The sequence below is a fragment of the Stegostoma tigrinum genome, chromosome 1, assembly GCF_030684315.1.
Source record: "Stegostoma tigrinum isolate sSteTig4 chromosome 1, sSteTig4.hap1, whole genome shotgun sequence".
NCBI lineage: Eukaryota > Metazoa > Chordata > Chondrichthyes > Orectolobiformes > Stegostomatidae > Stegostoma > Stegostoma tigrinum.
This window is the reverse complement of record NC_081354.1, coordinates 163,151,118-163,165,365: the sequence shown is the minus strand read 5'-3', so window position 1 is coordinate 163,165,365 and position 14,248 is coordinate 163,151,118. Positions and strand designations below refer to the sequence as shown.

The 14,248-nt window shown below is 45.2% G+C and overlaps 1 protein-coding gene across 6 annotated transcripts in view; it reads left to right on the top strand.

The window, feature by feature from the left end:
• fgfr3 (fibroblast growth factor receptor 3) overlaps positions 1-14,248 on the top strand; it is a 157,043-nt gene that overhangs the window by 15,397 nt on the left and 127,398 nt on the right. For all 6 annotated transcript variants that reach the window (XM_059649975.1, XM_048528393.2, XM_048528385.2 and 3 more), the window contains exon 2: positions 5,442-5,677. In XM_059649975.1, the coding sequence (XP_059505958.1) occupies positions 5,506-5,677 (172 nt within the window). In that variant the 5' untranslated portion in view covers positions 5,442-5,505. The remainder of the gene's footprint in view (positions 1-5,441; positions 5,678-14,248) is intronic.

The following is a 14,248-nucleotide window of genomic DNA, read 5'->3' as shown; positions in this document are numbered from 1 at the left end:
CACCAGTTCTTGTCCCCAATCAGATGAGAAACTCAACCCTCAGGATCTACAATAACAATATGAATGCCAGCAAGGGAGACTTGATGTGTCAAGTGTTTTTCACAGAAGAGGCACATCTTCATGTGCCCTGGGATTCTGCTGTGACATTAAAATCTCATGGCTTTTCTCATTCTGTACTATGTGTGGTCTCACTGAAGGGGCACCAGACATCAGATATTTAGTCTAGAATGCAAACTTACTTTAAAAGCATAAACTTTGAAGTGCAAAAGAAGACTTGGGGGCAGTTGGAAAATAAAGTACACCCTAATGAGAAAACCTGTATATCGTATTATCAATCATGTCTTTGCATAGCGACAGCCATTTTCATTGCCCTTATGTTATTCCATGTTTAAATGCAGGAATCTGTGCCTGGAAGCCGTAATCTTCTGATGCTAATGAGCCATTCACCAGTTAAGATATTTTCAGAGTCCCTTGAGAGCTGATATGACAGGTAAATGTGGTTTTTAGCAGAGTTGGTACAAAGTGCAGTCAGTGGACTAAGGTAATAAAATGGGTCCAAGAATTTTGGTGATTACGTCCAGTGTTTTTTTCCTTTCTCTCCTGAAGATTAACCCCTGGTGGAAGCTGGTTGAGAGCAAACCTTCTTGGCACCTCCCATCTGAGCGATTTTTCTTGTATGAGATTGGGCATTCAGATTGAGATTTATACACTAAAGAGATGGTCAAGGTTTAACTGGTTTTCCACCATTACAGATAACACATTGGTATCACTAAATGCCTTTCTAGGAGGACAGGGACAGGTGTAGGATAGGTTTCTCTCCTTCTCTCCGTCTATGCACAGCACTCGGACTATAGCGGTTCAAGATGGCAAGTCATCACCTTTCGTTATTCATTCACAGGATGAGGGTGTCACTGGCAAGGTCAGCATTTATTGCCCACTGGAGACGCCAGTTAAGGGCCAACCACATTGTGGTGGGTCTGGAGTCACGTGTAGGCCAGCCCAGGCAAGGGTGGCAGTTTCCTTCCCTAAAGGACATTAGTGAACCATACAGCATGGAAACAGGCCCTTCTGCCCAACAAGTCCACACCAACCCTCAGAACATCCCACCCATATCAACATCCCTATAACCCACCTAATCTACACAACCCTGAGCACTATGGGCAATTTAGCAAGGCCAATCCACCTAACCTGCACATCTCTGGACTGTGGGAGGAAACCGGAGCACCCGGAGGAAACCCACACAGACACAGGGAGAACGTGCAAACTCCGCACAGTTGCCTGAGGTGGGAATTGAACCCAGGTCCCTGTGGCGTGATGAGGCAGCAGAGCTAGCCACTGAGCCACCGTGAGTACTTTTTTTTCCTGGCAATTGCAATTGCTTCATGGTCATCATTAGATTTTTAATTCTAGATTCTTACTGAACCAATTTCCACCCTCTGCTGTGGAAATTCAAACCCAGGTCCCCAGAACATTACCTGGATTAATAGTCTAGCAATAAAATCACTAGGCCATCGCCTCCCCCATCTTCTTAAGGGCAACTAGAGACAGGCAATAAATGGTGGTTCAGCCAGTCATGCTTGTGAAGTGAATTAAAAAAATAAACCATGCATTCACCTGAGATCACTTCAGGACGGGCAAGGAATCAAACTTGGAGCCTGCTGGACCTACGTGACTCAAAAGCACAAAATCCTCCCTGCGTGGAGAAATTAAAAAAGTTTCTCTCCTTGGATTTGAAGGTTTGCTTAGAAATGCCTTTTTAATTTCTTAACAGTGTCAGCTTGACTCATTTGCTGATGAGTCAGGGGTCATGGGTTCAAACCTCACTCCCGAATTCAACACGGAATCCAAATCGACACTTCAATACCTGATGAGAGATTGCTGCACTAATGAACCAGTTGCGTATCAGAGATCCCGTGGAAGCTCTCACAAGTTGACTCAGGATCCCAGCCAACATTCCTCCCATCACTAAAACCAGACTGGCCGGTCATTCTGTCTCTCTCTGGGATCGCGCCTGTGTGCGTATTGGCAATGCCTCATCCGTCCCCACGACAATAGCGAGTTAACTTCAAGTGGACTTCAGAATGTTGTGAGAGGCGCTATGCAAATGAAAGTTTATTTTATTTTCTAGGAAGAGGGTTTTTGGGTTTGCTTTACACAGTTGTATCGTTGGTGGGAAGGCAACTCTCTTTAAGAGCGGCGATGATTGGAATGTGTTATTTTAAACACGTGTTACTGGCCTTGGTTTTCTTCCCTCCTTCACCCCCTTCCCCCAACATGCACACACCCCTCCCACCCCGTGGCGCTTCATCCGATCAATCCACAAGACCCAGCCATCCCCATCTTCAGGCTGTCCAGCAAAGACAAAGAAAATAGCTTGTCACAAATTACACGTTTCAAAATCAGCAGCGACTGCCAACTTGTCAGCAGAAGGGAATTATTGAGATGAGTTATTTACGGCTGGAAAGGTTTGTGAAGCAGCAGGGGCTCAGGATGATATATTGTCCGCTGTGGTATAATCCACACTCGCCTGGACACGGTTAGAGGCTGCTGATTTTATTATCAGCCCAACAGCCTGTAACATAAGGAACCAGCCAGCCCAGTGGTTTGCAAGCTGTTTTAGATACCAGTGTTCTCCTTTAACTGGGAGTGGAAGTGCTCACTCCAGCTGGGCAAAAAAGCATGTCATAAAATGTTCTCACATTGGTGTGTATTCTCTTGCCTTTGGCTGAACTTGTGGGTTTGATTGACGTGACTTCCAGCATCTTGTGCTCTTGGACACTCGCTGTGTGGGTCTTGAGAAGCACCATCCAGTCAGTCTTCGTGTCAGCATACAAGAACATTGTTTTCAAAAAAGGAATTTGCAGGATACGGGCTTCGCTGGCCAGGCCAGCATTTCTTGCCCAGAGGGTAGTTTATGAGTTAACCACATTGCTGTGGATCTGGAGGAATATGTATACCAGACCAGGCAACGACAATTCCCCTTCCTTAAAAGATATTGGTGAACGAGATGGGGACTCCCCCCTAACAATCTTCATTCAACTCTTAATTTAGTGAATTCACATTACACCATGTCAGGATTTGACCACGAGTCCCCAGAGCATTACCTGGGTTGTTGAATTAATATTCTGGATGAACACTTAAAATGCCAGGGGAGAGTAGGCTACGGACTAAGTACAAGTAAATGGGAATAGTGTAATTTGTTGTTTGTTGGTAGCATAGACATGGGTGGGAGGATGCCGAAGGGCCTGTTTCTATGCTGTATGACTTTGACTCTAGTGATAACACCCCATTAGGTTAACGCCTCCCATGTGCTGGCTGTAGTTATGACTGCAGTTTGATTGTTACTGCCTTCATAGCAACCATGAAAGTCAGAAGACTGGCGCATGGGCTCTCTAATGGAGACCATGAAAGTTGCAGTTATTTCAGGTGAGATCCCGGATAATATCATCAGCTTTCATTCCGTAAATATTATGGGATGCCTCAAACACTCCTGGATAATTGCATTTCCAGAAATGATCTAGTTAAATGTGAAAGCTGAATAGTCCAGGGTCATAGTCTAAGATACAGAGTAGACTGTTTAAGACTGAGATGAGGAGAAATTTCTTCACCCAGAGAGTGGCGAGCCTGTGGAATTCACTATCATAGAAAGCGGTTGAGGTCAAAACATTGAATGCATTCAAGGAGGAGTTAAATATAGTTCTTACAGTTGAAGGGATTAAAGGGAATGGGGTGAAAGCAGGAAAGGGGGACTGAGTTGGATGATCAGCTGTGATCATATTGTAGAGGTGCTGGTGTTGGACTGGGGTGGACAAAGTCAGAAGTCACACGACACCAGGCTATAGTCCAACAGGGTTACTTGAAAACACAAGCTTTCAGACCTCTGCCCCTTTGTCAGGCGAAGACAACACTTGTGATTTCAAATAAATCTGTTGGACTACAACCTGGTGATGTGTGACCTCTAACCATGATTGTATTGAAAAGTGGAGCAGGCTGAAAGGGCCAAATGGCCTACTGCTTTCATTTTCAGTTCTCTGAATGGCGTAGTCATGTCCCTGTGACTTTTTGTGAGGTCTGCCTGCTCTACATTTGCGAATTAGAGCAATTTAAAAACATTCCTAATATCCGTATTGTACAATGCGGGTCTGAGGGACTAGTGTATGTTATGAGTGTTTACATTGGCTTCAAGGGAAAAACTGAGATTGCGCAATGTAATAGAAATGCTCGCCTTTATCGCAAGAGGATTTGAGGATAGGAGCTAAGTAATCTGTCTTCAATTGTTTAGACCACTGGCGAAACCGCACTTGGAGTACTGTGTGCAGATTTGGTCTCATTGCCTTACAATGGATACAATTATCATAGTGGGAGTGTAGATGAGGTCCACAAGACTGATGCTCGAATCAGGGAGGGGGGGGCACAATTTACAAATGAGGGTGGTGAAGACGGAGTTGAACGTTATTACTCAGGGGATTGTGAATCTTTGGAGTTCAGTTCCCCAGAGAGCTGTGGAAGCTCGGTTATTATGTGACTTCAAGTCAAAGATTAATAGGTTTCTAATTACTAATGTCCAAAAGGAATGTGATGCTCATGTAGATGATGTGCCATGATCTGGAATGGCGGAGCAGGCTTGAGGGGTTGAAAGGTTTGCTGCTCCTCTTATGTTCCCAATCAGCCTACTCCAATGTAAACAGCAATGATAATAGTGTGAACTGATAAAATATGGAGGATATTGATGGAGTTGATCAAGTATTTAAAACGACATTATTTATAAAATGCCATGAACATAGTAAAACCTGTCAAGGGGCTTCGAAGAATCATGATCAACATTTTTTTGACATGAAACCACCACGAGGACATAATAGAGCAAATAAGCAAAAAGGTCAGTAAAAAGCTTAGGTCTGGAGGGAGGAGTGAGATCAGGAGGTTTCAGGTGCGATTTTCAAATGAGTCCAAGCTGGCCGAGGACAAGGCGAAATAGGAGATAGCAGGGCTTGTTTTTCACCAGAGCTCAGAGGGTGCAGATTTGTCAATGTTTGAACAAGAGCGTGTGCTAACATTCAAAAATAAATGAAATAAGTTGTTGAAGGGAAGTTGGAGCAGGATAGACAGGTTTAGAGCAACAGCTAATGTGGAGGGAGAGTGACACTGGGCGGCTGAGCCAAGTAGCTGTTTTCTTTCGGTGTAACAAAGTGATAGGATGATGCACAATGGCATTTCAGAACTTCTGAACCAGTGACCATTAACGCCTTCACTTGTTTTATCAGTTGGGGCAGTCAAGGCTGATCGTCAGCTTTGATTTCACTTTGCTAGCTGCTGCCATCTTCCTTCATTCGCCAAGATGTGAAGAAACTGTTTTTTTGCCAGGATTGGGACAGCATAAGATCAGACAGAGTTAAGAGACTCATGCACATGTTAACACCCTCTTCCCTTGCCCTCTCCTTTAGACCACTTGGCGCCAGCAGTTGTCAGTGGAATTGTGGTGCTCATGCCTGTGAAACACACGTGCAGATGATGTCTGAAGCTGGACAGGGCACTAAGAGTCGGATTGGTGGCCGTTCTGGAGGAATGATCGCCCTGTGGTACGCACTTTGCCTCTGTTTAGTCACTGTCACCAGCGTCCACGCGGCCAGGCTCCGTATTTCAGAAGCTCCGGAAAAATCCACCCGCCGTCCTCCCTCAGGTAAACATTAGAGCCAGATTTCTCATTTTGTCATTCTTCATTTTGTCTGCACCGTTTCCTTGAGGGTAGAGCTGGCGGAGAAGGGGAGGTGGAATGTTAGGATTAATGTTTCTTTTAGCAATTTTCTTTTCATAATAATTCATTGTGGGCATATGACAAGGCCAGCACTAATTGCCTATCTCGAATTGCTCCTTAAGACGCTGATCTATACAAGGAAGGTCTTCCTGCTGTGCTGTTAGCGAGGGAGTTCCTGGAGCCAAGTAGGAATGTATCTATTACGCTGTGGAAAGAGTAACATTCTGGAGCTTTTCATTATGTGAATTAATTTTATCATTGTGGTTTAACAAAGTCCTTATCAATTCTATATTTATCAGTTCATTATTTTGACTGCTCAATTTTACTTGGAGCCTTTAGCCAACAGTCAACAGTGCGATAGCTATGGGTGAAAGAATATCATCTGTTTGAATCTTAAACTGTATAAGTCAGTTCTTTAGTTTATTTGAGCACACTTATAAGCCTGCCAACTTTCTTTATTCTTTCATGGGGTAAGGGTGTCACTGATAGGCTAGAATCTGTTGCACATTTCTAACTGCCTTTCTACTGAATGGTTTGCCAGTGACTTTCAGAGGACAGTGAAGAGCCAGCCACATGGCTGTGATTCTGGAATCACAGACCAAGTAAAGATGCAGATTTCCATCCCTCACAGATATTAATGCACCTGATGATGATAACTTCATGGTCACCATTACTAGGACTAGCTTTTAAATCCTGATTTATTAAATTGCATTTAATTTCCACCAGCTGCTACTGTGGGATTTGAACTCTTGCCTCCACAGGTTCATTGAATTTCTAGACCAATAACATTACCATGACACTTGTCATCTCTCCGAACTGAAGTTTTGATAACTGTAAATAGGGACAGAATTACTTAGATAATCCAAACACGGTGCATAATATTTTAGTTTTTGCTGGTCATTTTTATACTATATTGCCTTTTTTATGTTGTTACATACCAGGCATGCTGCATCTAGCTGGGCTGTTTCCGCTCATTATCCAAAACAAATTGGGTGGGAACCCAGCAGAAAAAGACTGGCCTGCGATTTAGCAACCTCCAAAACCCCAGTCTGGCCACCAGTGACCACTTGCCATATTAAATTCCGACAGAGAGCTGGAACATACGAATCCAGGCCATTCTTAGCCATACACCAATTTAAGGGGCAACGCAGTCTGAAGCCTGAATCAAATTCCTTTTTGATTTTCGGGACTTGCTAGCATTTTCCTGGGACAATGTCACAATCTGACCGTCCTGATGTCCAAGTTCTTCAAGGACTGCAACTTTCCCCCCCCGCAGTGGTCGAGAACGCCCTTGACCGCGTCTCCCGCATTTCCCACAACACATCCCTCACACACTGCCCCCGCCACAACCGCCCAAAGAGGATCCCCCTCATTCTCACACACTACCCCACCAACCTCCGGATACAACGCATCATCCACCGACACTTCCGCCATCTACCATCCGACCCCACCACCCAAGACATTTTTCCATCCCCACCCTTGTCTGCTTTCCAGAGAGACCACTCTCTCCGTGACTCCCTTGTTCGCTCCACTCTGCCCTCCAACCCCACCACACCCGGCACCTTCCCCTGCAACCGCAGGAAGTGCTACACTTGACCCCACATCTCCTCCCTCATCCCCATTCCAGGCCCCAAGGCGACTTTCCATATTAAGCAGAGGTTTACCTGCACATCTGCCAATGTGGTATACTGTATCCATTGTACCTGGTGTGGCTCCCTCTACATTGGGGAAACCAAGCGGAGGCTAGGGGACCGCTTTGCAGAACAACTCCGGTCGGTTCGTAATAAACAACTGCACCTCCCAGTCGCGAACCATTTCAACTCCCCCTCCCATTCTTAAGATGACATGTCCATCATGGGCCTCCTGCAGTGCCACAATGATGCCACCCGAAGGTTGCAAGAACAGCAACTCATATTCCGCTTGGGAACCCTGCAGCCCAATGGTATCAATGTGGACTTCACCAGCTTCAAAATCTCTCCTTCCCCCACCGTATCCCAAAACCAGCCCAGTTCGTACCCTCCCCCCACTGCATCACACAACCAGCCCAGCTCTTCCCCTCCCCCCACTGCATCCCAAAACCAGCCCAGCCTGTCTCCGCCTCCCTAACCTGTTCTTCCTCTAACCTATCCCTTCCTCCCACCCCAAGCCGCACCTCCATTTCCTACCTACTAACCTCATCCCACCTCCTTGACTTGTCCGTCTTCCCTGGACTGACCTATCCCCTCCCTACCTCCCCACCTATACTCTCTCCACCTATCTTCTTTTCTCTCCATCTTCGGTCCGCCTCCCCGTCTCTCCCTATTTATTCCAGAACCCTCACCCCATCCCCCTCTCTGATGAAGGGTCTAGGCCTGAAACATCAGCTTTTGTGCTCCTGAGATGCTGCTGGGCCTGCTGTGTTCATCCAGCCTCACATTTTATTACCATTGTCCTGCTGCAGTTTCCGCCTGAGTTTTAGAAACGTACGAATTAGCAATGGAAGTAGGCCACTTAGCCCTTTAAGCCTGCTCTGCCATTCACTATGATCATGCCTCTAACTCGTTATCCTATTCCCTTTCCATCCCATACCCTTTGACCCGTTTAGCCCTAAGAACTGTATCTAACTCCTTCTGGAAAACATTCAATGTTTTGACCTCAACTACTTTCTGTGGCAGGGATTTGCATGTTGGAGGATTCATCCAGCAAGGCAATATGGGTCAAATTTGGAAAAAGGAAGTTGCAATCACTATGATGGGGTTATAATATCAACCTCCCAGTAGCTAGTGGGAGATGGAGGAACTGATATGTAGCAGATCATTGAAAAATGTAAATACAACAGGGTTGTTGGTTGTGGGTGATTTTAATTTCTCCAAAATGACTGAGATTCCCTTAGTTCCAGGGGCTTAGACATAAGAAGCAAGTCTTTTACACGGAGGGTAGTTTGCATGTGGGATGAACTTCCTGATGAACTGTGATGGATGTGAGTACATGTAAAAAACATTTGGATGGATATGTGAATAGGAAAGGTCTGGAGGGATATGCGCCAGGAGCAGGCAGGTGGCACTAGTTTAGTTTGGGGTTATGTTCAGCATGGACAGGTTGGACCAAAGGGTCTGTTTCCGTGTTTTATGACTCTATAAGAATTGCTCTGGTTCTCAGTGAAAGTGTTAAATTGGGGGAAGGCTAATTACAACAGTATTAGGCAAATACTTTTTTTGCTTTATTCATTGACGGGATGAGGTTGTCGCTGGCTAGGCAGCATTTATTGCCCAGAGGGCAGTTAGGAGTCAGTGGTAGGCTAGACCAGGTAAGGATGGCAGTTTCCTTCCCTAAAGGACATTAGTGAACCAGATGGGTTTTTCCCAACAATCGACAATGGATTCATGGTCATCATTCAGTTCTTCATTCCAGATATTTGTGACCTCAAATTACAACATCTGCCATTGGCAGGATTCAAACCTGAGTCCCCAGAACATTATCTGGGTCTCTGGATGAACAGTCCAACAATAATACCACTAGGCCATCGCATCCCCTGAGAGTGACCCTTCCTCAGAGCTGATAATTCAGATTCTGAGGAGAGGTCACCAGACCAGAAATGTTAACTCTGTTTTTTGATTCACAGATGCTTCCAGACCTGCTGAGCTTTTCCAGCAACTTCTGTTTTTGTCTATCTACATGTGACTGCCTATGGGTATCTGTCTGTGACTCTTTCTCTGCCCACATAGAGCCTTCTTCACCAAATCTGTTTGCACATCTGTCTCACGTGTCCACATTCATTGCCTCGTTCACTTATAAAACACAACATGTGACTTTTTAAAAATTCTTTCATGGGATATGGGTGTCATCAGCAAGGCCAACATTTATTGCCCATTCCTAACTGCCCTTGAGAAGGTGCTGTTGTGCCATCTTCTTTGAGCCACTGTAGTCCATGTAGTGTTGGTGCACTCCCAATGCTGTCAGGAAGAGAGAAGCTCATGGTGCAATGGTGGATGTTGCTGAGGAAACACTGGTTAGTGCCCTCGGGACAAAGGTTTAAACCCAGCCATTGTGGCTGATGGAATTTGAATTCAACGAATTAATTGAAGACAATCTGGAATTGAAAGCGTGCCTTAGTGATGGTGACCATGAGACCATTGTCAAGTGTAGAAATCAGTTTGGGTTCACTGATCTCTGTTGCCTTATATCTGACAATTGCTTTATGAAATGACCTGTTAAGCTAGTTGTACCAAACCATTACAGAAAAGTCACCATCTAATGACTTTCTTTCTCCTGTTATTGGTCCTTCCCTGTAGCTGTCTCTCCCTCATGCTCTCCTTCTCTCTCCATCTTCCCCCTTCTCTCCATCCTTTCCTCTTCAAATGCTATATACAGCAGAGCAGCTGTGTTTATTTTTTGAAGTCATGCAATGGAAAAGTAGCTTTTTCCTAGTTTCCTGAAGGAGGTAGAGAAACGGCACTTGAACAGTAACAGATTCGGTGATTTTTGAACCATCTGCTCTCCTAAAACCACCAGCAAAAGCCAAGTTGCCCGGTGGAGGCCAAGAGCTGAAGGTATCAGCTTCCTCCCTATCCCTCCATCTTGATTTAATGCCATTAATCACTGCTGAGGGTTGTTTTTTGTCAGCAAGAAAGCTGTAATAAAACCCATATTCTAAATGTAACTCAACACAACTTACTTTTCACAACTAAACAGGTTGATTTATGGAGCTCCCTGAGTAGCTGTTGATGAATTTGCTTGAGTTGGAAATAAAGACGCTGCTGATTGGGACTGGAGCCTGTTTCTTCCCTTCTGAAAAACTGTGGAGTCTTGTTGCTCAATGCAACTGGATTGTGCTGAGTGCAGACTGTGGCTGAGGTTTCTGATATGCTGGAAGGAGTTCCTCTCATGGGAGTGCTCCCAGTGCCATTCCTCCCCCTCCAGCCCTGCCACAAGTCCACAACAGAACAGAAAGGTCCTACTGCTGCTGAGTGAATGCAGCTTTGTACTACTATGGACTCTCATGTATAAAACCCGCATTGAAGCAAAGCTCGCTGCCGGAGCCATCATTTTTGGATGAGACTGATGAAGGTAGACGAGGCTTAAAGGAGGAGGTTTACTTTGAGGTGGGGCTGTGTACGTTGCACATATTAAGGCCTCCACAGGGAGGTGCCTTGTTTCTGGCAGGAAGTCAGGAGATGCTGGCTTCAGTCTGAATGGAGTCCAAGGTAAAGGTAAAAGGGGCCTCATCTGGGCAACATTTCCCCTCAGCGTTTTGGATCAGGAACAATGTTGGATTTTTGTGAATGAAAGTGGAGAGGCTCGGCAGAAATTGAATGCAAATGCCATTAACAAGCTGCTCTGCAGATGATGAAAGGGGTCATTGAACTTTTTTACCTCTTCGAGGATCGTGGTCAGTGGGCTCACTGGCTGAGAATGGGGCTTCAAACACTAAAGGCGATCTCTGTAGGAACTCTAACCTTGAGAGGGAGCCATCAATGGCATTCTCTGAATTCTCCTGCTGCAGTCACACATATAAAGGATTGCACTTCCGTAAGTCCAAGGGTGGCAATTTAAAATCAGGCTCCTGCAGCTTTTGTGAGCTATTTGGGCAACCCCTGTACTGAGCCCCAGGGTCAAAAACATTCAACGAATTTCTGTGCATGTCTTGTGTCACAACGCCGTTTACAACATGCCACATGTACACATGCTCAGAGCACCTGTCCACAAACTAGTTCACAATCCAGGAATGATATGGCGGCAAATTAGATGGTATTTTCTTCTAAAGGTAATGCTCAGGCTGATTGTACATGATGTGTGAATCAGGAAAAAGCTTCTAGTGAGCACACACACACAGTTAAATGCATCAATTTGGATGTTGCTATCCGAAATTCTCCCATAAAGACTCCTCAAAGACGGCATCACACCCTCTGACACTCTGCTTAAATGCACTGAATGGTGTGAAATCGCTGTACATACATATGTCAGAGATTCTGATTAATTCAGCCAAAAGTAACACTTGAGCTTTTATCATCAGTTTAGAGTTCTAGAGTTGTACTTCAGTCCAATTCATCCATGCTGGCCAGATATCCTAAATTAACCTAGCCCCATTTGCCAGCATTTGGCCCATATCCCTCTAACCCCTTCCTATTCATATACCCATCCAGATGCCTTTTAAATGTTGCAATTGTACCAGCCTCCACCACTACCTCCGGCAGCTCATTCCATACACGCACCACGCTCTGCATGAAAATGTTGCCCCTTAGGTCCCTTTTATATCTTTTGACTCTCCCCTTAAACCTCTGCCCTTTAGTTTTAGACTCCCCTACCTTTAACTATTCATCCTATCCATGCTCCTCATGATTTTATAAGGTCGGCCTCCGACACTCTACCATTCTCATTGTGTGCAAACTCTTAATTATTCACCAGATGGTTGGTTGGCTTTTTACTGACCTGTTGGAAACCCTGGCAGCCATTCAGTTGTGAATGTACCCAGGTCACACCATCACCACCATTGGCTATGTCCAGCAGGACAAACCCAGCCATGTTGTCGTCCCAATGGTATACCATCGGGACAGAGTGGGGTTCGGGTTCTACTATGGCCACAGCACTCCTGCCCTCATTACTAGCTTGGTCTAAACATGAAAAAAGATGTAGAGAGAGTTCTTGACCTTAACATTGTGGTGCCATTAACCAAATGTGACATTAAATAGTCCTAACAAAACTGAAGTCAGTGGGAACCAGGGTAGGAGCAGGGTAATGTTTGCTGGTTGGAGTTCTACCATACACAAACCACTGGAGTTCCTTGGGTTAGTGTCCTAGACCCAACCATCTTCAGTTGCTTCATCAATGACCTTCCTTCCATTGTAACGTCAGAGCGGGGGATGTTCATAGATGTTTGGGCAATGTTCAGCACCATTCGCAACTCCTCAGGCTCCAAAATGGTCCATGTTCACATGCAGCAAAGAGGTGGAGTCATAATGTCACTGAACCCATAATACCCAGTTCAGAACTAATGTCCTGGGGAAAAGCAAAATACCACAGATGCAGGAGATCTGAAATAAAAACAGCAAATCAGCCCAAGAAGCTCAGTAGGTCTGGCAGGATCTGTGGAAAGAAAAACATAGTTAATATTTTGAGTCCCACGACTCTTCGTTGGAACCCCAGAGTACTCCTGACTTTGTGTTTTTATTACGAATGTTCTAGGGATATAAATTCGAAACCCACCACAGCAGATGGTGAAATGCTGAGTTCACTAAAATCCTAATGACCTATGAACCTGTGTAATTGTTGTAAAAACTCACCTGGTTCACTAATACTCTTTAGGAAGGAAATTTGCTGTCCTTACATGGAGAGGTCTATATCTAATGCCAGACCTACAGTAATGTGGTTGACTCTTAATTTCTCTCTGAACCAACCTAGTGAGCAACTCAGTTGAGGGCCAGATAGGGATGGGACAATAAATGCTGACTTCACCCGAGATGGCCACATCCATGAATGAATTTTGAAAAAGACAGCTTTCAGGCTTAGGCTGACTAAGTGACAAGTAACATGTGCCATACATGTGTTATGGCAATGACCTCTCCCACAAGAGAGTATCTGACCAATTCCCCTCAACATTCAATGGCAATTCCATTGCCAAATCATCCACTGTCAACATCCTGAGGATTATCATTGAGGGGAAAATAAATTGGACCAACTATATAAAAACGCTGTATGGAACGGAATAATTTTTCTTTCTGTCTCTTAATCAGATTGTTCTTTCAATCTCTTTATTTTGCTTTCTGTACCTGATTTGTCCTGAATTATACACTTTACATGGCACTTTCTGCTTTTGACTTTGAAATACTTATTTAACAATATTTCAAATTGTTTGGGTGAAGAGATCCACAGTTATTTATCCCAGTCACTAGATCACAGATGCATTGTACCTTTCGGGTGGCACTTGCTGTGCCAGAGCATGTGGAAAAAAATCATTAACAAGTACAAGCATAAAATATGGCATGTGTCCTCTTAATTCCCAAAACTAACCACCATTGGCCCTCTAGTGGAAGAGCAGTGATAGCTCTGGGAAGGTTGACAAGTGAAGACAGTTTCTGTACCAGAGATAATGGGAACTGCAGATGCTGGAGAATCCAAGATAATAAAGTGTGGAGCTGGATGAACACAGCAGGCCAAGCAGCATCTCAGGAGCACAAAAGCTGACGTTTCGGGCCTAGACCCTTCATCAGAGAGGGGGATGGGGTGAGGGTTCTGGAATAAATAGGGAGAGACGGGGAGGCGGACCGAAGATGGAGAGAAAAGAAGATAGGTGGAGAGGAGAGTATGGGTGGGGAGGCAGGGAGGGGATAGGTCAGTCCAGGGAAGACGGACAGGTCAAGGAGGTGGGATGAGGTTAGTAGGTAGGAAATGGAGGTGCGGCTTGGGGTGGGAGGAAGGGATGGGTGAGAGGAAGAACAGGTTAGGGAGGCGGAGACAGGCTGGGCTGGTTTTGGGATGCAGTGGGGGGAGGGGAAGAGCTGGGCTGGTTGTTTGATGCAG